This window comes from Limanda limanda, chromosome 6 (assembly GCF_963576545.1).
Source record: "Limanda limanda chromosome 6, fLimLim1.1, whole genome shotgun sequence".
Taxonomy (NCBI): Eukaryota; Metazoa; Chordata; class Actinopteri; order Pleuronectiformes; family Pleuronectidae; genus Limanda; species Limanda limanda.
In genome coordinates this window covers 25,077,718-25,096,280 of record NC_083641.1, presented here as the reverse complement: position 1 = coordinate 25,096,280, position 18,563 = coordinate 25,077,718, and the positions used below count along the sequence as shown (strand labels likewise).

The following is an 18,563-nucleotide window of genomic DNA, read 5'->3' as shown; positions in this document are numbered from 1 at the left end:
TTTGTGAGGAACAGTAGACGGCAAGTGTGACATTACAACCAGGGCACCAAGACCTGGACCTGGCATCCCAATCAGAGGGGCCATTATCAAGCTGGCACAGGAGACGTAAACCAAAGCCTCACTCACACAGCATTGACTCTGGCTCCATTGAACCGAAGCCCATACAGTGTTTATTAATCCGATTATGAGGGAACCACAGGGTAATTACCACAGTGTCTCAATATGGTTATTGTGGTGAAATGATCCCATGAAGCTGTGACAACCAACAACAGCTATTTGTTTCCCAACTCTGAGGGGAAGCGGAAGAATGAAAAAAATGAAGGGAACGCTGGAGGAGGAAGAAGCCCCCGACTCTGATGACATCACAACTCCAGCAGCTCTCAGAGCGCTCACTTCCTGTCGGGCTGAAACTCGCCTCTCGTAAGACGCAGAGGAGCAGATGGGGCAGAGACACCCACTGAATATAACTGCATGTTCTGGCAATAAATATGAAAATACATAATTACACTTAATATATTAAATTTATGCAACATTTGAATGTGACGTGCAAATGAATGATTTACTGAGATTGAAGTCTTTCTACAATTCTGATGTTTTTGTCATTAAGAAGGCTGGAGAGAAATGATCTGTTGCAAAAAGACAGATTTTATGAACTCTGCCATATTTAAGCTCCAATATTAGTGCAGAATACAAGATGTGGAATGTGTAGATCCTGGCAGACTTAGTCCAAGACCTACCAAATACTTCATATTACTCCTATGGCTGTTAAGAATAAAGTTCTAAATGTCCCGGTTCAAAATTTGCAGTTCCAATTGTGCAAATATTTGGGGTACAACTCTCAATATACAATACAAAGGATAAGCGCTATACATAATGGATGAGAAGATGGAAAAGTGTCGTTAAAACAATGGAAATATTAATGATTCTCGATCTCGAACACCAAATCTAGTGTTTCCATTCATTTCTCTCGTATCTGACTCGTATCAGGGCCATAAAGGAGTCATTCATAGAAAAACGAGTCCACGTCAGACTACATGTGTAAGTCTGCAGTTCCTCGAATTCAGCGCAGGAATCTGAATGAGGAGGCATTCTTGGAAAACTCAAGATGCCACACTGAGACTGTATAGCTCATCTAAGTTCAATCTATTAATAGCCAGACAAACTGCATTTCTCAGCTTTCAGTGAAAGGTGCAAAAATAACAATATTTCATACTTGCTTTGGAAATTGCAGAGAGAGAGAGATCTAGTTTGGACTTTTTGAACAATTAAAAACAACCCAATCTGTTTGAGTCCCTGTGGAACGAGCTGGCGGCCCCCCCCCCCCCTGAGTGGGGGTGTTTTCCTCTAACGGACACCATGTCAGCCAAGGGCCTCGCTTTACAACGCACACAATAGCGCTTCAATGTCGCAACTTCCAACGCAAACCTACACTGAACACTCCAGAGGGCGGTTTGGTTACGCTGTGACGACCTTTGACCTTGAAAACAAACTATCAGTTCCTGCGGCAACAGGAGCGGAGATCCCGCTGAGTGTGTGTGTGTGTGTGTGTGTTCGTGTGTGTGTGTGTGTGTGTGTGTGTGTGTGTGTGTGTGTGTGTGTGTGTGTGTGTGATGCTGCCGTCATATCGGCACTTTTCATTAGTGAGTGCGCATTTGAATTCCCAGCATGCCACGCAGCTACAGAGCACCAGACAGCGTTCATGTATGTAGCAAGAGGGGGGGGGGGGCTGAGTGCATGTGTGATAATGCCAGGCTAGTCTGACAGGCACCGTGCATAATCGCTTTAGGGCAGGAATTGCACAACAATGTGGGTCTGGGTAATGCCTGTGGTTTGGGGCCCTCAGCGGTGAGCGGTCCCGTAAAAAAAAAAAAAAAAAAAGTTTTGCTCTGCTCACTCCCTGTGTGCCTGAAGACACACACACACATAAAAACACACACACAGACACACATACACACGGTATATATCGTTTCTCATGTGTGAAGAGTCATCGAGTTCTTTCACTTCTCCACTGGTGAAATAACTCAGAATCCATACGGCTGTTCCTCTTCTCGCACCAAAGAAAACCCCCCCAAACAATGCTGAGGTCGTCCTGCTCACCACACAGGAGATTTGTTTCTTCTTCACAGCTTTTCCCACTGATGAGAAGATGAGACGGCAGACAGAGCTACAGTGTAGTCTGTGAATACAAACCGCCATGCCTGGGCGAACCCACAGCCCAGAAGAGACGATCACGTGCTCCCGTCCCGCTACTAGCAAACCCACACGGGGGGAAAAACAAAACAGCGTGACTCACCCTAAATGACTGTTTACCTGACAGTGGAGCTGGATGTCGACCATCTCCTGGACTGGAGCGTAGAGCGCCCTGTGTGGCCACCGACTCTCCGCTCGTATCTTTTCCTATCGTTTACTCCTTGTGCAGTTACTGGAGGCTTCACGCCCACCGGCCGACCCGTCCCCTGGGAAACAGCCAGGACGCAACCCAGCGTGTGAGGTGGGTGTTTAAACACCAGTGGAGACATATTAGATGATTTGTTTGAATTCACTAAATGAAAGGGGGATTTTCCAAGGTTCTGTAAGTGTAGAGTCATCAGCTGTGGAACCAGAGGAGTCACTGACAGAGGATGTTCGTATCACTTCAGTGAGATGTTATTCTTCTGCAGTTTGAATAGATCATGCTGCGGTTAAGTTGTTGAACTACATATTTATCTATTGTATAGACATTTTGCAGGTTTTTAAAGGTAAAGGTAAAAAAAACAATAAGAGCACAAACATTCACAGATATTTACGCACCGATGCCAAGAATTTCAATGCACGTCATAATGACGTCAGAAAATGTGCAGCCTCAGTATCAATAAAATGAAAATATGTTATCTGTCTGGAAAAAACTTGAGTATTATCAAATATTCTTAAAATAAAAAATAATCCAATATGGAATTCAAATTAAATCTGTAGGATAGAAACAAATTTCTGTCCTTGCTATGACGAGCACTGGAATTCATTACATAACATTTCACCGAATCATAAATTCTATTAGGAGAGAATTTCCAAAATATGTTTTTTTTCCTTTTCCGCTGTGGCTCGGAATCGGTGCGGCCAAGACGAGTCCTTGGTGTCGGAATAAAAAAAATCTGGAGTGAGTAATGTTCAACAGTTTTGAAACCACCAAAGAGAAAATCAACCCCCAGCAGATAATAAACACTGTGGCTGTTTGTTGTATGAAGCAACAGCGATCGTAGTTATTGACAATTTAAAGTTATTTACATGTTAAAGAGGCCGTGCATGTTATTTAAGTGAAAAAACAAACTCGCTGCATTACACCAACACAATCTGCCTGTTGTGAATATGACTATAACTGTGAAGCCTCTTCGACAACCAGACAGACGGACCAACAACCTCCCCTGTGGTCGACCTGCCCCCCCGTGTGCCATCCCTCTCACGGCTCTCGTCCTTGCCTACTGGTTTTTCCTTCACCACATTCTGGACATGCATTTCAATGTTTACAGCCAAACTATGACCCAGGCAGCACACACACGTGGAATCACTCGTCCCTAGCGGTCTGAGGTCAAACTGATGTGACTTCATAGCTCCAGAATGGCCGGATCCACAAATAAACACACATGTACCGTGCACAGACGTAAACATTCAAACGCCATGTGACATCCCGGCTGTGCCACACTGACCTGTTTTTGCCGCCTCCCTTCGGTCGGCTGAGGTTTGAGGCAGCGATTAACTTCCTAAAAATGTTTCTGGGCGAAAGGGGAGAAGAGACGAGATGACAACAGAGAATGTCGACGCTGCGGCCGAGAGGAAAACAAACGTGCGTGTTGTGAAATCCGCGAGGCCTCGGTTACATCACTTTGAAAAACGGAATATTTGTTTCACTCATCTGCATCATATTTTAAAAACAGGCCGAGCCAGAAGCATGTATACGCACTTATATACTAACTTTTGATCGAACTGAACTTCAGCAATCCTAAAGTTTCTAGTTCTGGAGTTTTGAACTTAGGTGACCTTGATTTTTAGAAACCTGTGACGGGCATTTCCACTTTTTTTGACAAAAAACCTGACTCTTCAATTCCTCAGTTAAAAGGGAAATATGTGAATCAATATTGGAAAATACTCTTCAACACAGTCACGGTGTCTTGAGGGCATCTTACACATGGCAGAACAAAGACACACGGGTATTGTTCATCAGTGCTCAGCTGCTTTTTTAACACCCCTGTGTGTGCCAGTCATGGTGATTCAGCACATCCAGTGATTTGAAAAGCAAAGGGGGTGAAAAAAAAAAGGCCACTTGTAAGGAAATACTGGATTAAAATCAGCTGGAGAGAAAAGGAAAAGGAACATTATCACGCCACGATATTTAAAAAAAAAAAAAAAAAGGAACGATATAAAAGCCTGTGCTGGAATGCTCCCTGTGTCGGCCTGTCTGTCTGTCTGCCATTGTGTCTGTGCATCTGCCAGCAGCAGGGCTTTAATTATGAGGCCCAGGTTATGTGCTTACACACACACACACACACACACACATGCACATGAACGCACACACACACAGGAGACTAGCATCCCACATATCTCTAACAGTGCCTCACAGTTCCGCTGACTAACCAGTGGCACCAGACTTTGGCCTGCGGCTCCCTGATTCCAGTAAATGTCTTGTTATGCAACTCCTAACAAGTGTCACCCAGTCTGAACTTAGAGCATTCCGAGTCTCCCCACCGCTCTCGCCCTCTTTCTCTTTATCTCTTAATTCTTTTTTTTTCCCCCTCCTCTGGAGACAGAGAGCGGTTTGCTCGGCAGGGTTTGACCGAGGTGGGCGTCCGTTTACCCCTCCGTAAATCACCGAGGGGTGGGACGGCCCCGGGCTTTGTGCAGAGGCAGAAAACCAGGAGTGGAGAGTTCGGTGGCAGTGCGGAGCAGAGCAGGAAACGGAGGAGGAGGAGGGCGAGAGGAGAAGCTGCGTCTCATTGCCTGAGAAACACAGCTGCCCCTCATGTCTTGGGGCAAAGCCAATGTTGGACTCCTCAACTGGCTCGGGGGGGGGGTGAGATGTGTGTGTGTGTGTGTGTGTGTTGAACCAGTAGAAACAGGAGGACTGCTGTTCTGTCCGGCTCCTTTTCCAGCTAACACACACTCAGTCCCACAGAAACAGGCAGTTTGCGACTGGTGATCAAGTAAAACCAGCTCTGTGCTCACTCAGGATTAACGCCTTCATTCTTATAGCTTCTGTATTTCTTTAAGCTGTATTCATGGGAACAATTAGTTCAGGTTACTACGCACACGTCTGCTTAGAGCACAGAACATAGATCTGTGTGTTGATAACAATGTCATACACACTGAGACATCTCTGCTTGTGTTGCCTGCGAAGTTGCAGTTCAACAAGCCAGAATGCTTTAATATTAAATCTACATTAATTTTTGCATTAATATAATAAAGTGTTTCAGCTGCTTGAACACTCAAACAGACATTACCACAAAAACTTTTGAGTGCACTTTCCTACGTTATGATATTGTGAAACACAACATGACTGTGATCATCCACTTTTCTAATCTATGTATGAATTAGATATAGTTATTATTAGATGTATTATTATTAGATGGGCTGATTATGCTGTTAAACTTCTTGGTGACTCATCTGTATCAAGATAGATGAACTAACGGCAGATTCCGTATCGGCCTCACGAACCTGAATATTTTGAATGTGAGGTTTCAGTTTCCTGAAATCTCATGAATATCAAATCAGATCCATGACATGAGGCCTGTCCCCTGCTCCAACACTCTCACCCTGACCTACCCCAGCGTCCCCTGCGACCCCCCCTCTGTGTTTAAGTGGGATCGGAGTCAGTGGGTGCATTAACATGCACCCACTATCGCTCGCTGTACAACCTGCTCGGACCCTTCGTGTTTGTCTGCTGCGGCGCAGTTTGTTTTGAGACCCGTGGGAGTGTTTACCAGCATAGGCTGTGGAATTTTCGGGTCAAGGGAGCAGCATGTACAGAGACAAACCTATGACCGAATTGATCTGGATACCGACATCAAAGCCGTCAAGCTCCACCTGCTGCAACCAAATATTTACCCGCTGGTGACGTACGAATAGTAGAGAAATGCAGGAAAGAACAGATTTTGGCCGGCGGGCCAGGATGAGTGTGTACTGTGTGTGGTTCTGTCTTAATGCATGTGTGCTGCAGCCCTTTCCAACATCTTGCAGAGTCGAAACCAGTCTATTAGAAATAAATAACCAGCTCGGCGGGAAGGTTCGGTGATACATGATTCGTGCCATCTGTTCCTCTTCCTGTTGGACAGCGGCCTGTGCCAGGGCCAGTGTCCAGTCCACTGTCTCCGAGCTGGTCCCACCTGGCACAACTGTCCTCAACATTCACACGGCTGCAGAAGGCCCGAGAAGTGTGGAGGCTGTCGTGACTCAGCTCCGACACGACCGACTGTGGAGGATCAGCAGCGAAACGAGCTCGGCCTCAACAATTACAGAGCAGACAGCCTCAAATCAAAGATTAATGAAAACTTAATGTGCCGCAGCTAGTTCAGTCCAGGAGAGCGTGAGCAGTGAGATCAGTCAAGTGAGGGGAAAAGGTCTGATAGTGAAATGTCAAAAATAATCAGCCTGTATATTCTGCCCAATATCCACAAACCACAGAACTTGAGTATTTATGTATTTTCTCCTGAGGGTTTACAGGTTGACAGTGGAAGAGTTTGAAAGTCTCTCTTCCTTTTGTAAAGCTGGTGTCTGTGGAACAAGGTGTGCCACTTCATTTAGATTTATACGATCAGTCGTGTCACATCAGATTGTAAATAATGATTGACGACATGTCTCTTCTTCCTCTCACCGTATAAAAGAAAAAATATCCTGGATACAGGCGACACCATATTGTGCAGGTGACATCATGTGTCTAGGCAGTAGGGATCAAGTTGATCATATCATCAATAGACTAAAATTAGCTTGAAATATGATAAGAACTACCTACGATGACAGAAACCATCTTTAAGGAAAATGCCGGCCACCAGGGGGCGATCAAAAGGTTTGGGTTACGCTTTTTGACTTGTCGTTGTTTATAATCAAAGCAAAACACAAGAGGGTTGTCGAGGACGCACAACTTCACTGCTATACTGGAAAAAAAACACAGATTTGTTACTGGAAAAAACAATTTTCCAGTAGGTGTGGAGTGAAATTAAAATTAAAACTAATTGATTCAATAACTTTTTACATTAAAGTGTCATTAAAGGAACAACAAAATGTCCCTCTGGAGAAAAAACTCCAAACTACCAGTTGAAATCTTCACGTTCACAACAGAGGCGTTCTGTCCTCGGCTTGTAAGTGCGTTCACTCCGAGGAGACAATGAGCGATAGCCCCCCCCCCCGTGTGTGGAGCCGAGGGGGGGCTCTATGAATAACTCCCCTCGCAGCAGTGAATGGCACTTTTTCTTTCCCACAGCATTACTCAGCCTACACCCCCCCAACATGGCAGGATAAGCAGCGAGCCCGGGCGGCGGTGGCTGAGCGCCCCTCGCCACCGGGGACGCCAGTCACACAACAGCTGAACGGACGGAGAGGATGGCGAGGAAATTCTGATTTATAGGCGTATTAATGAAGGTGTGTTGGCCCCTCTGTGCCTCTTTTCTTTGAAATGTAAATGATCTACTCTTGTAGTTAATGATGCTGGAGACAATTAACTTGAAGCCATTGGTCTTAACTACACTCGGCTATAGACTAACTTCTTAATCACACTGTAACCAATGAGTATCGCTGACAAAGTGATGACCACAGCGTTGTGTCATGGTCGACGAGCGGCCGGCGTGACTCCTGACAATCACGTGGCCGAGAGAAAACTATATGTCGATCATTTTCTAAGGAAAAAGAAGAAGAATATGAAGCTTTTCCTATATTTAAAAGTCAAATTGAACTCAGATATTTCTCTGTTGATGCTCGAAAGCCCGAGAGGATGATTCACTTCTCACTGGAAAACAACTTATTCTCTCTTTTCAAGCTAAAATGTTATAAATGGAGACGAAATCCATCAGAATCGACCCTGTGATATTGTGATGAACACAACAAGGACACACACACACACACACACACAGACACACACACACACACACACACACACACACACACACACACACAGACACACACACTCAAAGTGTGACTGATATGCCATTTGAAGTTTAACGTCTCTCTTACCTACAAACCACAACAAAGTCATATGATGATATTGCGATGATGCTTTTCTTCTCATGACCAAACCTACTTGGAAGGTCTCACCGCCTATAGCAACACGTCTGCCCGGCAACCGCTTTGTTTACACTGAAGAAGAAGGGGGGGGGTTTCCACCCTTGTATAGTTTGACTGACAGGTTTGACACTTCCACACTCACGTTTCCTGCTCTGGTTTTTTGTAAACAGAGTGAATATGGAGCCGCGTGCTGCTGAAAACTCTAAAAGTTGTGGTTTAGTTGTTTTCTTTTTTTGTATGTGTGTATGTGTGACTCCATTAAAAAGCAAAAGGGGGAGTTCTTGCTGGTTTCAGTTCATCTCTCAGCACATGAATCAAACATGGGAGTCTGCAGTGTCGGGGGGTCGGGGGGGGGGGAAGACAACTGGAGAGAAGGAAGAAAGAGAACTGCTTTAAATTTCATCAGCAGACCAGACGTCATTAAAACAGAGAGAGAGTGGGGGGGGGGGGGGGGTCGTGGTGATAAATCTCTCACTGTGAGACTCCGGGCTCAGGAGGATTTCTCACTGGGAGAGAGGAGACTGTCATCAATTCACTGTCAGACACCAGTGGAACTGTGTGCGTCTCCAGAAGGGAGGTTCACGCCCTTCAGTAGTGTTTAAAGTCCTTCCCTTGTGTTAATGTTGTGGACGCTTCCCAGGACACATGGACGCTCCTGGGCATCTTCCTCAGGACGTCCACACACAGCTTCAATGGAGGCACACATGGAAAAACTTCAATGTGGCCTTGGACTTTCTTTTTTTAAATATAAAAACTAAGCCAAACACTTTTGAGTGGTGACTTCAGGACGGTTGAGTCAGCAGACTCGGTATAAATCACACACTGAGGTCAGATGACTGTGTGAAGGTCACGGTGGACCAATGGGTCAGTTGATCTGAATGGCCATGAACTGGACAGATGGATGGATGACAATGGGAGGGATGTTTTCACAAAGAATGATGAACAGTCACTCTTCATGCATGATGCTCGTATCATTCCAGTGTAGAAAAGTTTCCTACACTTGACATCTATTGCACTTCTGTCCGTCCTGGGAGACGGATCCTCACATGTGTCTCTCTGAGGTTTCTACGTATTTTTACCTGTTAAAATGTTTTTTTTAGTAGTTTTTCCTGACTCTTGCTGAGGGTTAAGGACAGAGGATGTCACACCATGTCAAAGCCCTATGAGACGAATTGTGTACAAATAGAATTTGATTGATTGATTGATTAATTGGTTAAGGTTAGGGTCAGGTTGTCCACATTTATTAATGGTCAACGCAAAGTCCTTACATGCATAGCTGTGCAAACTTGCCTCATCCTCCATTTCCTATGACCCTGTTCATAACATAGCGTGACAACATACCACTACTACACTGTAGGCGAATATATTTATATTTTTTAGTTGTTTGTCCTGACTTGCTGAGGGTTAAGGACAGAGGATGTCACACCATGTTAAAGCCCTATGAGACGAATTGTGATTTGTGAATATGGGCTATACAAATAGAATTTGATTGATTGATTGATTGGTTACGGAATAAAAAAAAGTTAAGGATGGAGAAATCAGTGCAGGAGAGAAAAAGCCCCTGGAGAGATTGGACTGTGAGATTTAAAACATGTAGCATAAGGCACGTTGAAGAATAGATTCGGAGGATGTCGCACAAAAAGTTTGTGCAAGAAGTGGCACAGCTTTGCCACACACACACACTTACACACACACGTAAACACACTGCAACTCCTGCATAAAAGCCCCAACAAAGTCTTGCACCACGTACCTTCCATCCTGCAGAGCTGTTGCTGTCTCCTTTATCCTTGAAATACGGCACACTCTTCACCATCCAGTCGTAAATCTGGGACAGAGTGAGTCGGTTCTCGGGGGAGCTCTCGATCGCTTTGGTTATGAGGTCTGCATAAGACATATTCCCCCACGCGTTCCTCCGGGAGGAGCTGCTCTTCCTCTGGGCGGCGGCGGCAGCTGCAGCCGCGGCGGCCGAGGACGTCGAGCCGCCCGGGGAGGAGAGAAGAGGCACCTGCTGCTGCTGGAGAGGCTGGTGCTGCTGGTGCTCATGCTGCTGGTGCTGATGGGGGGTCTGGTGCTGCTGCTGCTGCTGCTGCCCATGATGCTGCTGCTGCTGCTGCTGGAGAGGCTGCTGGTGCACGCAGCTCTCCTGACACTGGAAGTCGGTGCACAGGAGAACCGGCTTCTGCTCCGGGAAGTCCTCGCTCTCCTCCAGCAGACTCAGGTTGTTGATGAAGTCGGAGGAGGAGGTGCCGCCGGGCTCCTGCTTCACGGAGGGCACCGGCGAGGAGGTGTTGGAGTCGCCCGGGTTGATGAACTCCGGCCGGGGCAGGGGCCAGGTGCAGGAGCGGGGTCGCGACAGGGGCTCGAAGTCCGGGTCGATCTCCACCAGGTGTGGCAGCGGGGCCGCTTCCGCCATGCTCGCAAGGGGGACGGACGGAGCCACGGAGGGGACAAAAAAAAAATTAGGTAAAATGTAACAATGTCATGAAAAATGCGACAGAGCTGAAACTCCGGAGGGGAAAAAAAGTTACAAAGTCGCTGTTTGGAACGGGGGAAGAATTGGGGAATGTGTCCGGATAAAGTGTCCTCCTCCTGGGCGACAGGTCCTCACTCACATCCCCGGAGACAGACACACACAGACAGACAGGAGAAGCGTGTCCTCAGGTGGAAGTGAAGACAAACTTCGCGTCGGTCGGCGATGTTGTGCTCGCGTCTGTTGATTCTGCGCGTTTGACAGCGTGACACGACTTTACTGGAAGTATCCCTCTGCTGACCCCGCCCACCCGTGAGTGACACCGAGGCACAGCCAATCCCCGCCCTCCTCCGCCCCCCCCCCCCCCACTCCCGAGCAAACATCTTATAAAACTATACAAACTCTTTTGTTGTGTTCAGAAATGAAACTTTTTTCACATTTTGAATCATCATTTATATCTTTGCTATTTGTGTTTTTGGTGAAATAGCCTTTCTGTCCTCCTGTTGCTTCATCCAGTTACAGCAATATGATCCTTATTTCTCATTTTGTTCTTTTATTAGTTTATTTGCCCGTTTATATCTATGGAATATGATAATATCTCATATTTATTTATGTTTAATGGTTATTTCTCACTCTTGAATGTTAAGGAAAGAGGATGTCGCACCTTGATAAAAATTCAGTGTGAAGACTTTAGGGACATCTAGTGGTGAAGTTACATACTGCAGCTGCTCTTTTTGTTTTGGGTGTATATCTGTCCTGTTACTACATCCAGTTACAGCAATATGATTATTTTATTAGTTTATTTGCCAGTTTATATTCATGGTATATGATCATAACTCATGTTTAATTATATTTCACACTTCACCACTTTGTGTCACTAAATTCCACACACAGAAACTTTAATGGTTTTACCTTGTTAAAGGTTCAGTGTGTACAATCTAGGGACATCTAGTGGTGAAGTTGCATGTTGCAAGTGAACACCCCTCACCCCCCCCCTTCCAAACATGAGTGAGAAACTGTGGCAGCCTTCAGTTGTCATAACAACTCAAAAGGTGTTTAGTTTGTCCAATGTGGGCTACTGTAAAAAACATGGCGGCCTCGTTAGAGAGGAGGACCCACAACCTGTAAATATAAAGTAAATGTATATATATATATATATATATATATATACTATATATCGTGCTCATTCTACGATAAAGAAAACAACAATTTGTACAATTTATATGAAACACACTAGGGAAAACATCACTAGGATTATTTTATATTAAAAACACAACTCTAAAGTCTCAGTATTCAGTCTTCATCACATTTCATTGTTTATAATTATAAATAAGTATCATTAGTTTCTGTTTACACCCGCTTCTCCAACTGGGTCATGTCAAAATGTCTTCTAGGTAAAAAGGCTTGTACTAGCTGCTGCTCTAGAGTCATCACAGCATAAAACAAGTTAAAGTAAGAAGAAGAGTACAAAACCTACTAACAAATACCAAAATAAACTCAATATCATGGGAGATAAAAGTCCTAGTTTTCTTAAAAATACTCATATTAACTCTGTAGAAAAAGTCTAATGAGATTTAGGAAGAGAAAACATTTAAAAAACAGCCACTTTGATGGAACGACAGGAGGAAAGAGAGACTAAAACAGAGCAGCTTCTGTCCTCAGCTTGTTGTTTGTTTGTGTTCCGGTGTTCTCAGCTACCCTGGGCTATACTGGCCTCTTGTGGCCATTTGTGGGTATTACAACCACACAAACAGGCAGCAGTGCATTATTTATTTATTCTTCACCAAAATAAATGGTTATAATAATAATTACTATGATTGTTATTATTACCATTTATTAATAATAAAAAGAAGAATGTTCTCAGCTACCCTGGACTATACTGGCCTCTTGTGGCCATTTGTGAGTATTACAATCACACAAACAGGCAGCATTGCACTAGTTATTTACACTTCACCAAAATAAATGGTAATAATAATAATTATGATTGTTATTATTACCATTTATTATAATTAATAATAATAATGTTCTCAGCTACCGTGGACTATACTGGCCTCTTGTGGCCATTTGTGGGTATTACAATCACACAAACAGGCAGCAGTGCATTATTTATTTACACTTTACCAAAATAAATGTTAATAATAATTCAAATTTTTATTATTATTACTTTTACGATTATACACTATTGTTCTCATAAGAGAGCAATTGTCCAATCATTGTGAGATGAATATAGAACTATTCAAAATAAACATATTTATCAAATGTTATTAAACTAAAGTATGATTTAAGATACATCGAGAACCATGATAAAAATATACGGTGTCTTATAATTTTCTCAGCAGTGTCAACAGTCACCAGATATATAATAACTTTATAGGCCTGTATAAAACATTTTAGACGTAGCATCTTAACTCTACCTGTAATTATCGTGTTTTATTTTTGCTTTAAAACGAACTGTTTCCTGTCTCATCTCATCTTTCCTTTTTTGACCAGAAGCAGCGACCTGTGAGCTCCGGTGCGCAGCAGCAGCAGAAGCGACCTGTTGCGACTTGTTGCGACTTGTTGCGACTTGTTGCGCACACGACTCTGACTTTAAAGCTGCCGAGAATGTCCAGCTCCTGTCAGGTTGAATTAAAAACTGACTCTGACCCAAGTCCTTTGCTCCTGGAAAAGACAAAACTTGAATTAGTTTCCGTCTGCGAAGTTACCTACTGTGGAAACCAGTCAGGGATTTGGCCATTTTAACAAATTACGCTCTTGTGCCATCATGAATCCACGAGCTGTGCCACAGTAAGTTCTTCTTTACGCGAGAGGAGAAAAGAAGAAGAACACAGGTGAGCATCAAATACACGTGTTACTGTCCTGCACACTTTCTTTCCACTTTGTTTAAATGAGCAATGAGTAGTTTAAAGTTGTCTCTTTGTCTCTGTGTGTAAGGGGATGAAGATGTGTTTATAAAAAATGTAATAGCCTCAATGTGTTTTGGGATATTTTCAGGTTCACTGCATCTTTGGAAACACGATGGCTCCACACCGGGTCACCCAGGTCTTCATTGACTTCACTGCGGGAGCATTAGGTGGGTTAATCATGATATTCTGCATAATTCTATTGAATTTAGAATATCACACATGTGTAAAATTAACTTGTTTTTTTTTATTCCCATTGATGCTCAAACTACGGGACAACTCTATTAATGTTTCCTCATTAAAAAGGCATAATTGCTTAATTGTTTTAATATAATGATACATGTTATTAATACTGAAACACTATTTAGATCATGTATACTAAAGATTTTAACTCGTCAAAATTAACTAATGGTGTAATGATGGCCTGTAGTGACCTCCCTGTAACATTTAGGGGTAAGAGGAGATTCAGATGTTAGGTTTTGGTCAGGGAGAAGACATGAGGTCACAGGAAGCCACATAAGTACTGTGAGATTTTGTATTCATTGTAGAGCATTGTACAGTAAGTGTATTCACAGTCATGTCCACAAGTTGTGAGAGCATAACAGTAAAGGTGTGGAAACTTCTGTGCGTCTCTCATCTCCATCGTGACGTCTCTCAGGTGGGACAGCGTGCGTGTTCAGCGGTCAAGCACTCGACACCACCAAGGTGAAGATGCAGACGTTCCCCACCATGTACCGCGGCTTCTTCCACTGCTTCACCTCCACCTACAGACAGGTGGGGGTCCGGGGGCTCTACCGAGGCACGACCCCAGCCCTCATGGCCCACATCAGTCAGAACGCCGTGCTGTTCCTGAGTTACGGCCTCTGCAAGGACGCCGTCCGCTTCGTGTTCGGTGTCGACAAACGGAAGAAGCTCAGGTTTGACACTTTTATTTTATATTATAATTTTATTAGATTTATGATGATGAGCTGATGAATTATCAGTCAAACAAGAGATGGGAGCAGGCTCTGATTGGTTATCATTGTCATTGAAACAGGTCTGTAGTAACTGTCAGCTGGTCTATGGGCATCCAGACAGTAATGACAGACTTCTGTTTAAAGGTTAGTGTATATGCAACCTGATACCTGTGAAGAAAAACCTGTGAAACTGGAATAACACTCAGTCGGGCACATACTTCCCGAGACAGGATAGATTGCATTTCACTGTTAAACCCAGCAGACCAAAAATAAATGTTAAGGAAAGTGAGGAAAAAAAGTCTGTGACCTTAAACCAGATCTGCACCAAAATTTAATGGATTCTTTCCTGGAACCTTCTCCATCACGTGCAATTTAGTTCAGTACTTTTTGTGGACAGGTAACGAACCAACAGAGGGAAACATAACCTCCTCTGCAAAGGCAAAAAAGATAAATCACTCTAATTTTGTGTAGTTGTGGCAAGTGATAAAATTACCATTTAAAAAAAAAAGTAGGTGTGGTTCTCATTCCAATTTTACTGTCTGGTGTATAAGAGTAAATGATGAGAAAGATTTCAGTGATTTAATTGAACCGAAAGTAGAAAAGTACGTCTCTGAAATCAAACTGTGGCGGAGTCATGTTACCAGGTCACCAGGAAACAAAGTAAAAGAAACAATAGAAGAAGATGTCGTCATGGGTTCAAACTGATGTGAGGTGAACAACAAAAATGTGTTTCTAATGTGATTTCTTTAGATGGAGAAAATACACAAACATTTTATTTAAATGTAAAAGTACAAATAAACAGACAAAAAAATGACTTTTCTACTTGAGTAAAAGCAACTCACTGACTGAACCCCCCCTCGTTGCCCCCCAGCGATCTACAGATGGCCGCTGCAGGGTCTTTATCCTCCATCTTCTCCTCCTTGGCACAGTGCCCCCCCGAGCTGGTCAAGTGTCGCCTGCAGGCCATGCACGAAATGGAGGCGTCTGGAATGATCGCAGGCGGAGGGAAGAGGTCAGCAGGTCAAACAGAGAGAGAGATCGAGCAGAACTTGTTCAGCTTCGGTTGATTTGCTTTTTTCACTGTGTGGTGGTTTGTGTGTGTGACTTCAGCACCGTGTGGACAGTGATGAAGACTGTGATGAGGAACAACGGACCCCTGGGGTTCTACCAAGGACTGAGTTCCACCTTCGTCAGGGAGATACCAGGTTACTTCTGCTTCTTCGGGGCGTATGAACTCTGTCGCTCTACGTTTGCTCGGCACATGGACACAGAGAAGGACGGAATAGGTACGGTTATAAGATTTCCCTTTTTTAAATATCCTGAGGCATTTTTTCAGGTTACTTTGTGAAAGACATTCTTGTGATCTGGCCCCATGCAGGAGTTCTTCCAGTCATGTTCAGCGGTGGATTTGCGGGAGCTTGTCTTTGTTTGGTGGTTTTTCCAATCGACTGCGTGAAGTCAAGGATCCAGGTTCACTCGCTCGCTGGGAGGCAACAGGGCTTTGTGAAAACCTTCCTGGGTGTCGTACGCACCGAAGGTAAAATGGGATTATCATTTCTATTATTGAAATTATAACTCTACCCCTAAATTTGGCTGAGGTGCCTCTCCCTGGACATTCTTTCATAACGCAGGGCTACCTACCCCCCCCACCCCTCCTTTGATTGGAGGGTGTTAACGTTTTCATAAGTCACGACCTAGAGATGTCCCAAATTCTTGGCTGTTTAAAAAACTTCTTGGTATAATGAGCCATGTTCAACACGTAAATGTAGTTTCCCATATAATCCTGATAATAAACTTGAAATTAAAACCACCGTTAAAAACATATAATCTAGTTTACAACTTTAAAACACATTTAAGTGCAGCATCTATTTAAATACACTGAGATATGTGTGGATCACATTTTAGCAGCTTCCCAAACGCCTCTGAAGATCCTAAATCTAGAATCTAGGTGATATTAGCTTTATATCATAAGACCGTATAATCATAGTGTATAATTTGGCTCTTTGTTAACGACAGTGGTGCATTCGAAACAATGCTTTGGTTATCTTCTCATCAATTAGTCTCCGGGGCAATGGGCATTATTTTTGGGGTTCCATTGTAGATGTACAGGCCACGACTCTGTTTTCCATTCGCTGTTCACAGTTAGAGTCCGACGAGTTTCCTTTATCACACAAGTCAAATCTATATCATACCTTTTAGGGCCAGATGACATTTTAGTACATCTATATTAACAGACATCTGAATATGAATCCATCCAGATGAATTCTAAACGGACCTTTCTCCTGCAGGGAACCAAAGCCTGTTCAAACGTGATTAATCTAACTAGAAATGGAAACCACAAGAAAAAGCTTATTCACATGCAGAATCTGTTCATGGAGATAAGCCATCTGCTAAACCTATAAGTTCGGTGGTTTGATGCTGGTTTCCTCCAGTCTTCATGGTGAAGTGTTGGGCAAGATATTGAATCCCTGAAGTTCCAGCTCGGTGTGATAGAAAAAGCAGTGTGTATATATCTATCTGCGTGTTTGCATCTGCACCACCTGCTGGTATAATGATGACAGTGTATGTGTGTCTTCAAGCATATTAATTGATCTGGGTTTGATGCCAAATTAAAGAGTTACTGTAAACCTAAGGATGTAATGCAAATAATGAAGAGGGGGACGAGCCGTAAAACTTCCCCCGAGAGGCTCAATGAAAGAGCAGAAGTCTTTCAACTTTGCAGACGTGTCAATGTACCGCTGCTGATTTGTCTTTGCTGCGGAGCGTCCAAGCATCTCAGCACTAATTGTCCCGAGCTGTGGGCCTGTCTCATCTGTGGGGAGTTCCTGTTTGACTCTCTCTTGTCCCCACAGGGTTCCTGGCTCTGTACTCGGGCCTGACTCCCACCATGATACGCAGCTTCCCTGCCAACGGAGCGCTCTTCCTGGCTTACGAGTGGAGTCGCAGGTTCATGATGGAGGCCGTGGGCACCTGAGGTTTCTTCCTTTATAGTATTTTTAAATTGACTTTATCATGGTGCATGTATCTGCGTTTTCAGTGGAGCTGCTTCTGAAATAGAGTTTTAATCATTCACATCTCACCATAATCCTTGGTGGAGTATATCTGTGAACAAGTTACGGCATGATGTTTGATGCCTAGAACAAACCTTTTGTTGTCAAGTCAGAAAAAGGGAGGAGAACATCAGCAGGTACACCATGTCCTGGTGAACAGCTTAACTCTGCATAACACACCTTATTGTATGATTTGATTTTATTTGAAGTGCAGATCCCAAATGTTTCTGCTGCAGTAAAACCAACAAACTCATCTTTACTTAGCAGAATCTTAGTTCCCTGTCCTAGAAAAGATCCTTTTCACACTAAATAAAGTTTTATAATGATAAATTTACATAAAAAATCTGAAGGGGACTCTGGTCAATAATATATATCAGAATAAGGCAAAGAGTAATATTTAAAATGGAATTAAAATTTCCTGTTTCTGTGGCATTAAATCCATAAAAAGAAAAAAACATCTGGGAGTTATTGGCCGTCTCTTGGAGTTTGACATTTGCATGAACTACTTATAAAGGTAAAATGAAAAAGAAAAGCAGTGGGAAAGTAAATTGTCATTATTTAATAACTCAGATACTCAAACATTTTATTTGAAGGCGTTATTATAATTAAGTACATCACATGATCAAGTAGTAAACCGATTTGGCCCAAATCAAAAGCCTGAGTAGACACAGACTCATTAATTGAAAATACAACTTCACACTCTTCATTTTAAAACTCTGGAGCATTTTTTTAGTACAGCGAGGATTCATGTGCCAATCATGTCTTGAACTTCCTGTCATGTGACCACGCATCAAGTCACACTTGATTAAAGGGACCTTACTGAAAAATTATGTTTCTAATGCTTCTATAGTATCTGACTGTTTTACATGACTAATTACTGTTTGTATTAATATTAGTAGCAACATCTAATTTCTTTATTTAATCCCTTCCTTCCATCTGTGTG

The 18,563-nt window shown here is 43.4% G+C and overlaps 2 protein-coding genes across 2 annotated transcripts in view; one reads left to right on the top strand and one right to left on the bottom strand.

The window, feature by feature from the left end:
- The window catches only part of foxo1a (forkhead box O1 a), a 28,685-nt gene extending 17,694 nt beyond the window's left edge, over nucleotides 1–10,991 (bottom strand). The window contains exon 1 of the mRNA XM_061073065.1: nucleotides 9,992–10,991. Within this exon, the coding sequence (XP_060929048.1) occupies nucleotides 9,992–10,654 (663 nt within the window). The 5' untranslated portion in view covers nucleotides 10,655–10,991. The remainder of the gene's footprint in view (nucleotides 1–9,991) is intronic.
- A 2,701-nt stretch (nucleotides 10,992–13,692) lies between these two features.
- slc25a15a (solute carrier family 25 member 15a) lies at nucleotides 13,693–17,968 on the top strand. The gene is made up of 6 exons (XM_061073575.1): nucleotides 13,693–13,784; nucleotides 14,273–14,531; nucleotides 15,442–15,582; nucleotides 15,681–15,856; nucleotides 15,949–16,107; nucleotides 17,423–17,968. Exons 1-6 carry the CDS (start codon nucleotides 13,730–13,732, stop codon nucleotides 17,542–17,544), a joined length of 912 nt encoding a protein of 303 aa, XP_060929558.1. The 5' UTR covers nucleotides 13,693–13,729; the 3' UTR covers nucleotides 17,545–17,968.
- Nucleotides 17,969–18,563: the final 595 nt, after the last annotated feature.

Excerpts from the sequence above, each read along its gene's own strand:
- slc25a15a (XM_061073575.1), top strand. The coding sequence starts at position 13,730 with ATGGCTCCACACCGGGTCACCCAGGTCTTCATTGACTTCACTGCGGGA. Across the intron at positions 14,532-15,441 it reads GACAAACGGAAGAAGCTCAG|CGATCTACAGATGGCCGCTG; the intron begins GTTTGACACTTT and ends GTTGCCCCCCAG. Across the intron at positions 15,583-15,680 it reads ATCGCAGGCGGAGGGAAGAG|CACCGTGTGGACAGTGATGA; the intron begins GTCAGCAGGTCA and ends GTGTGACTTCAG.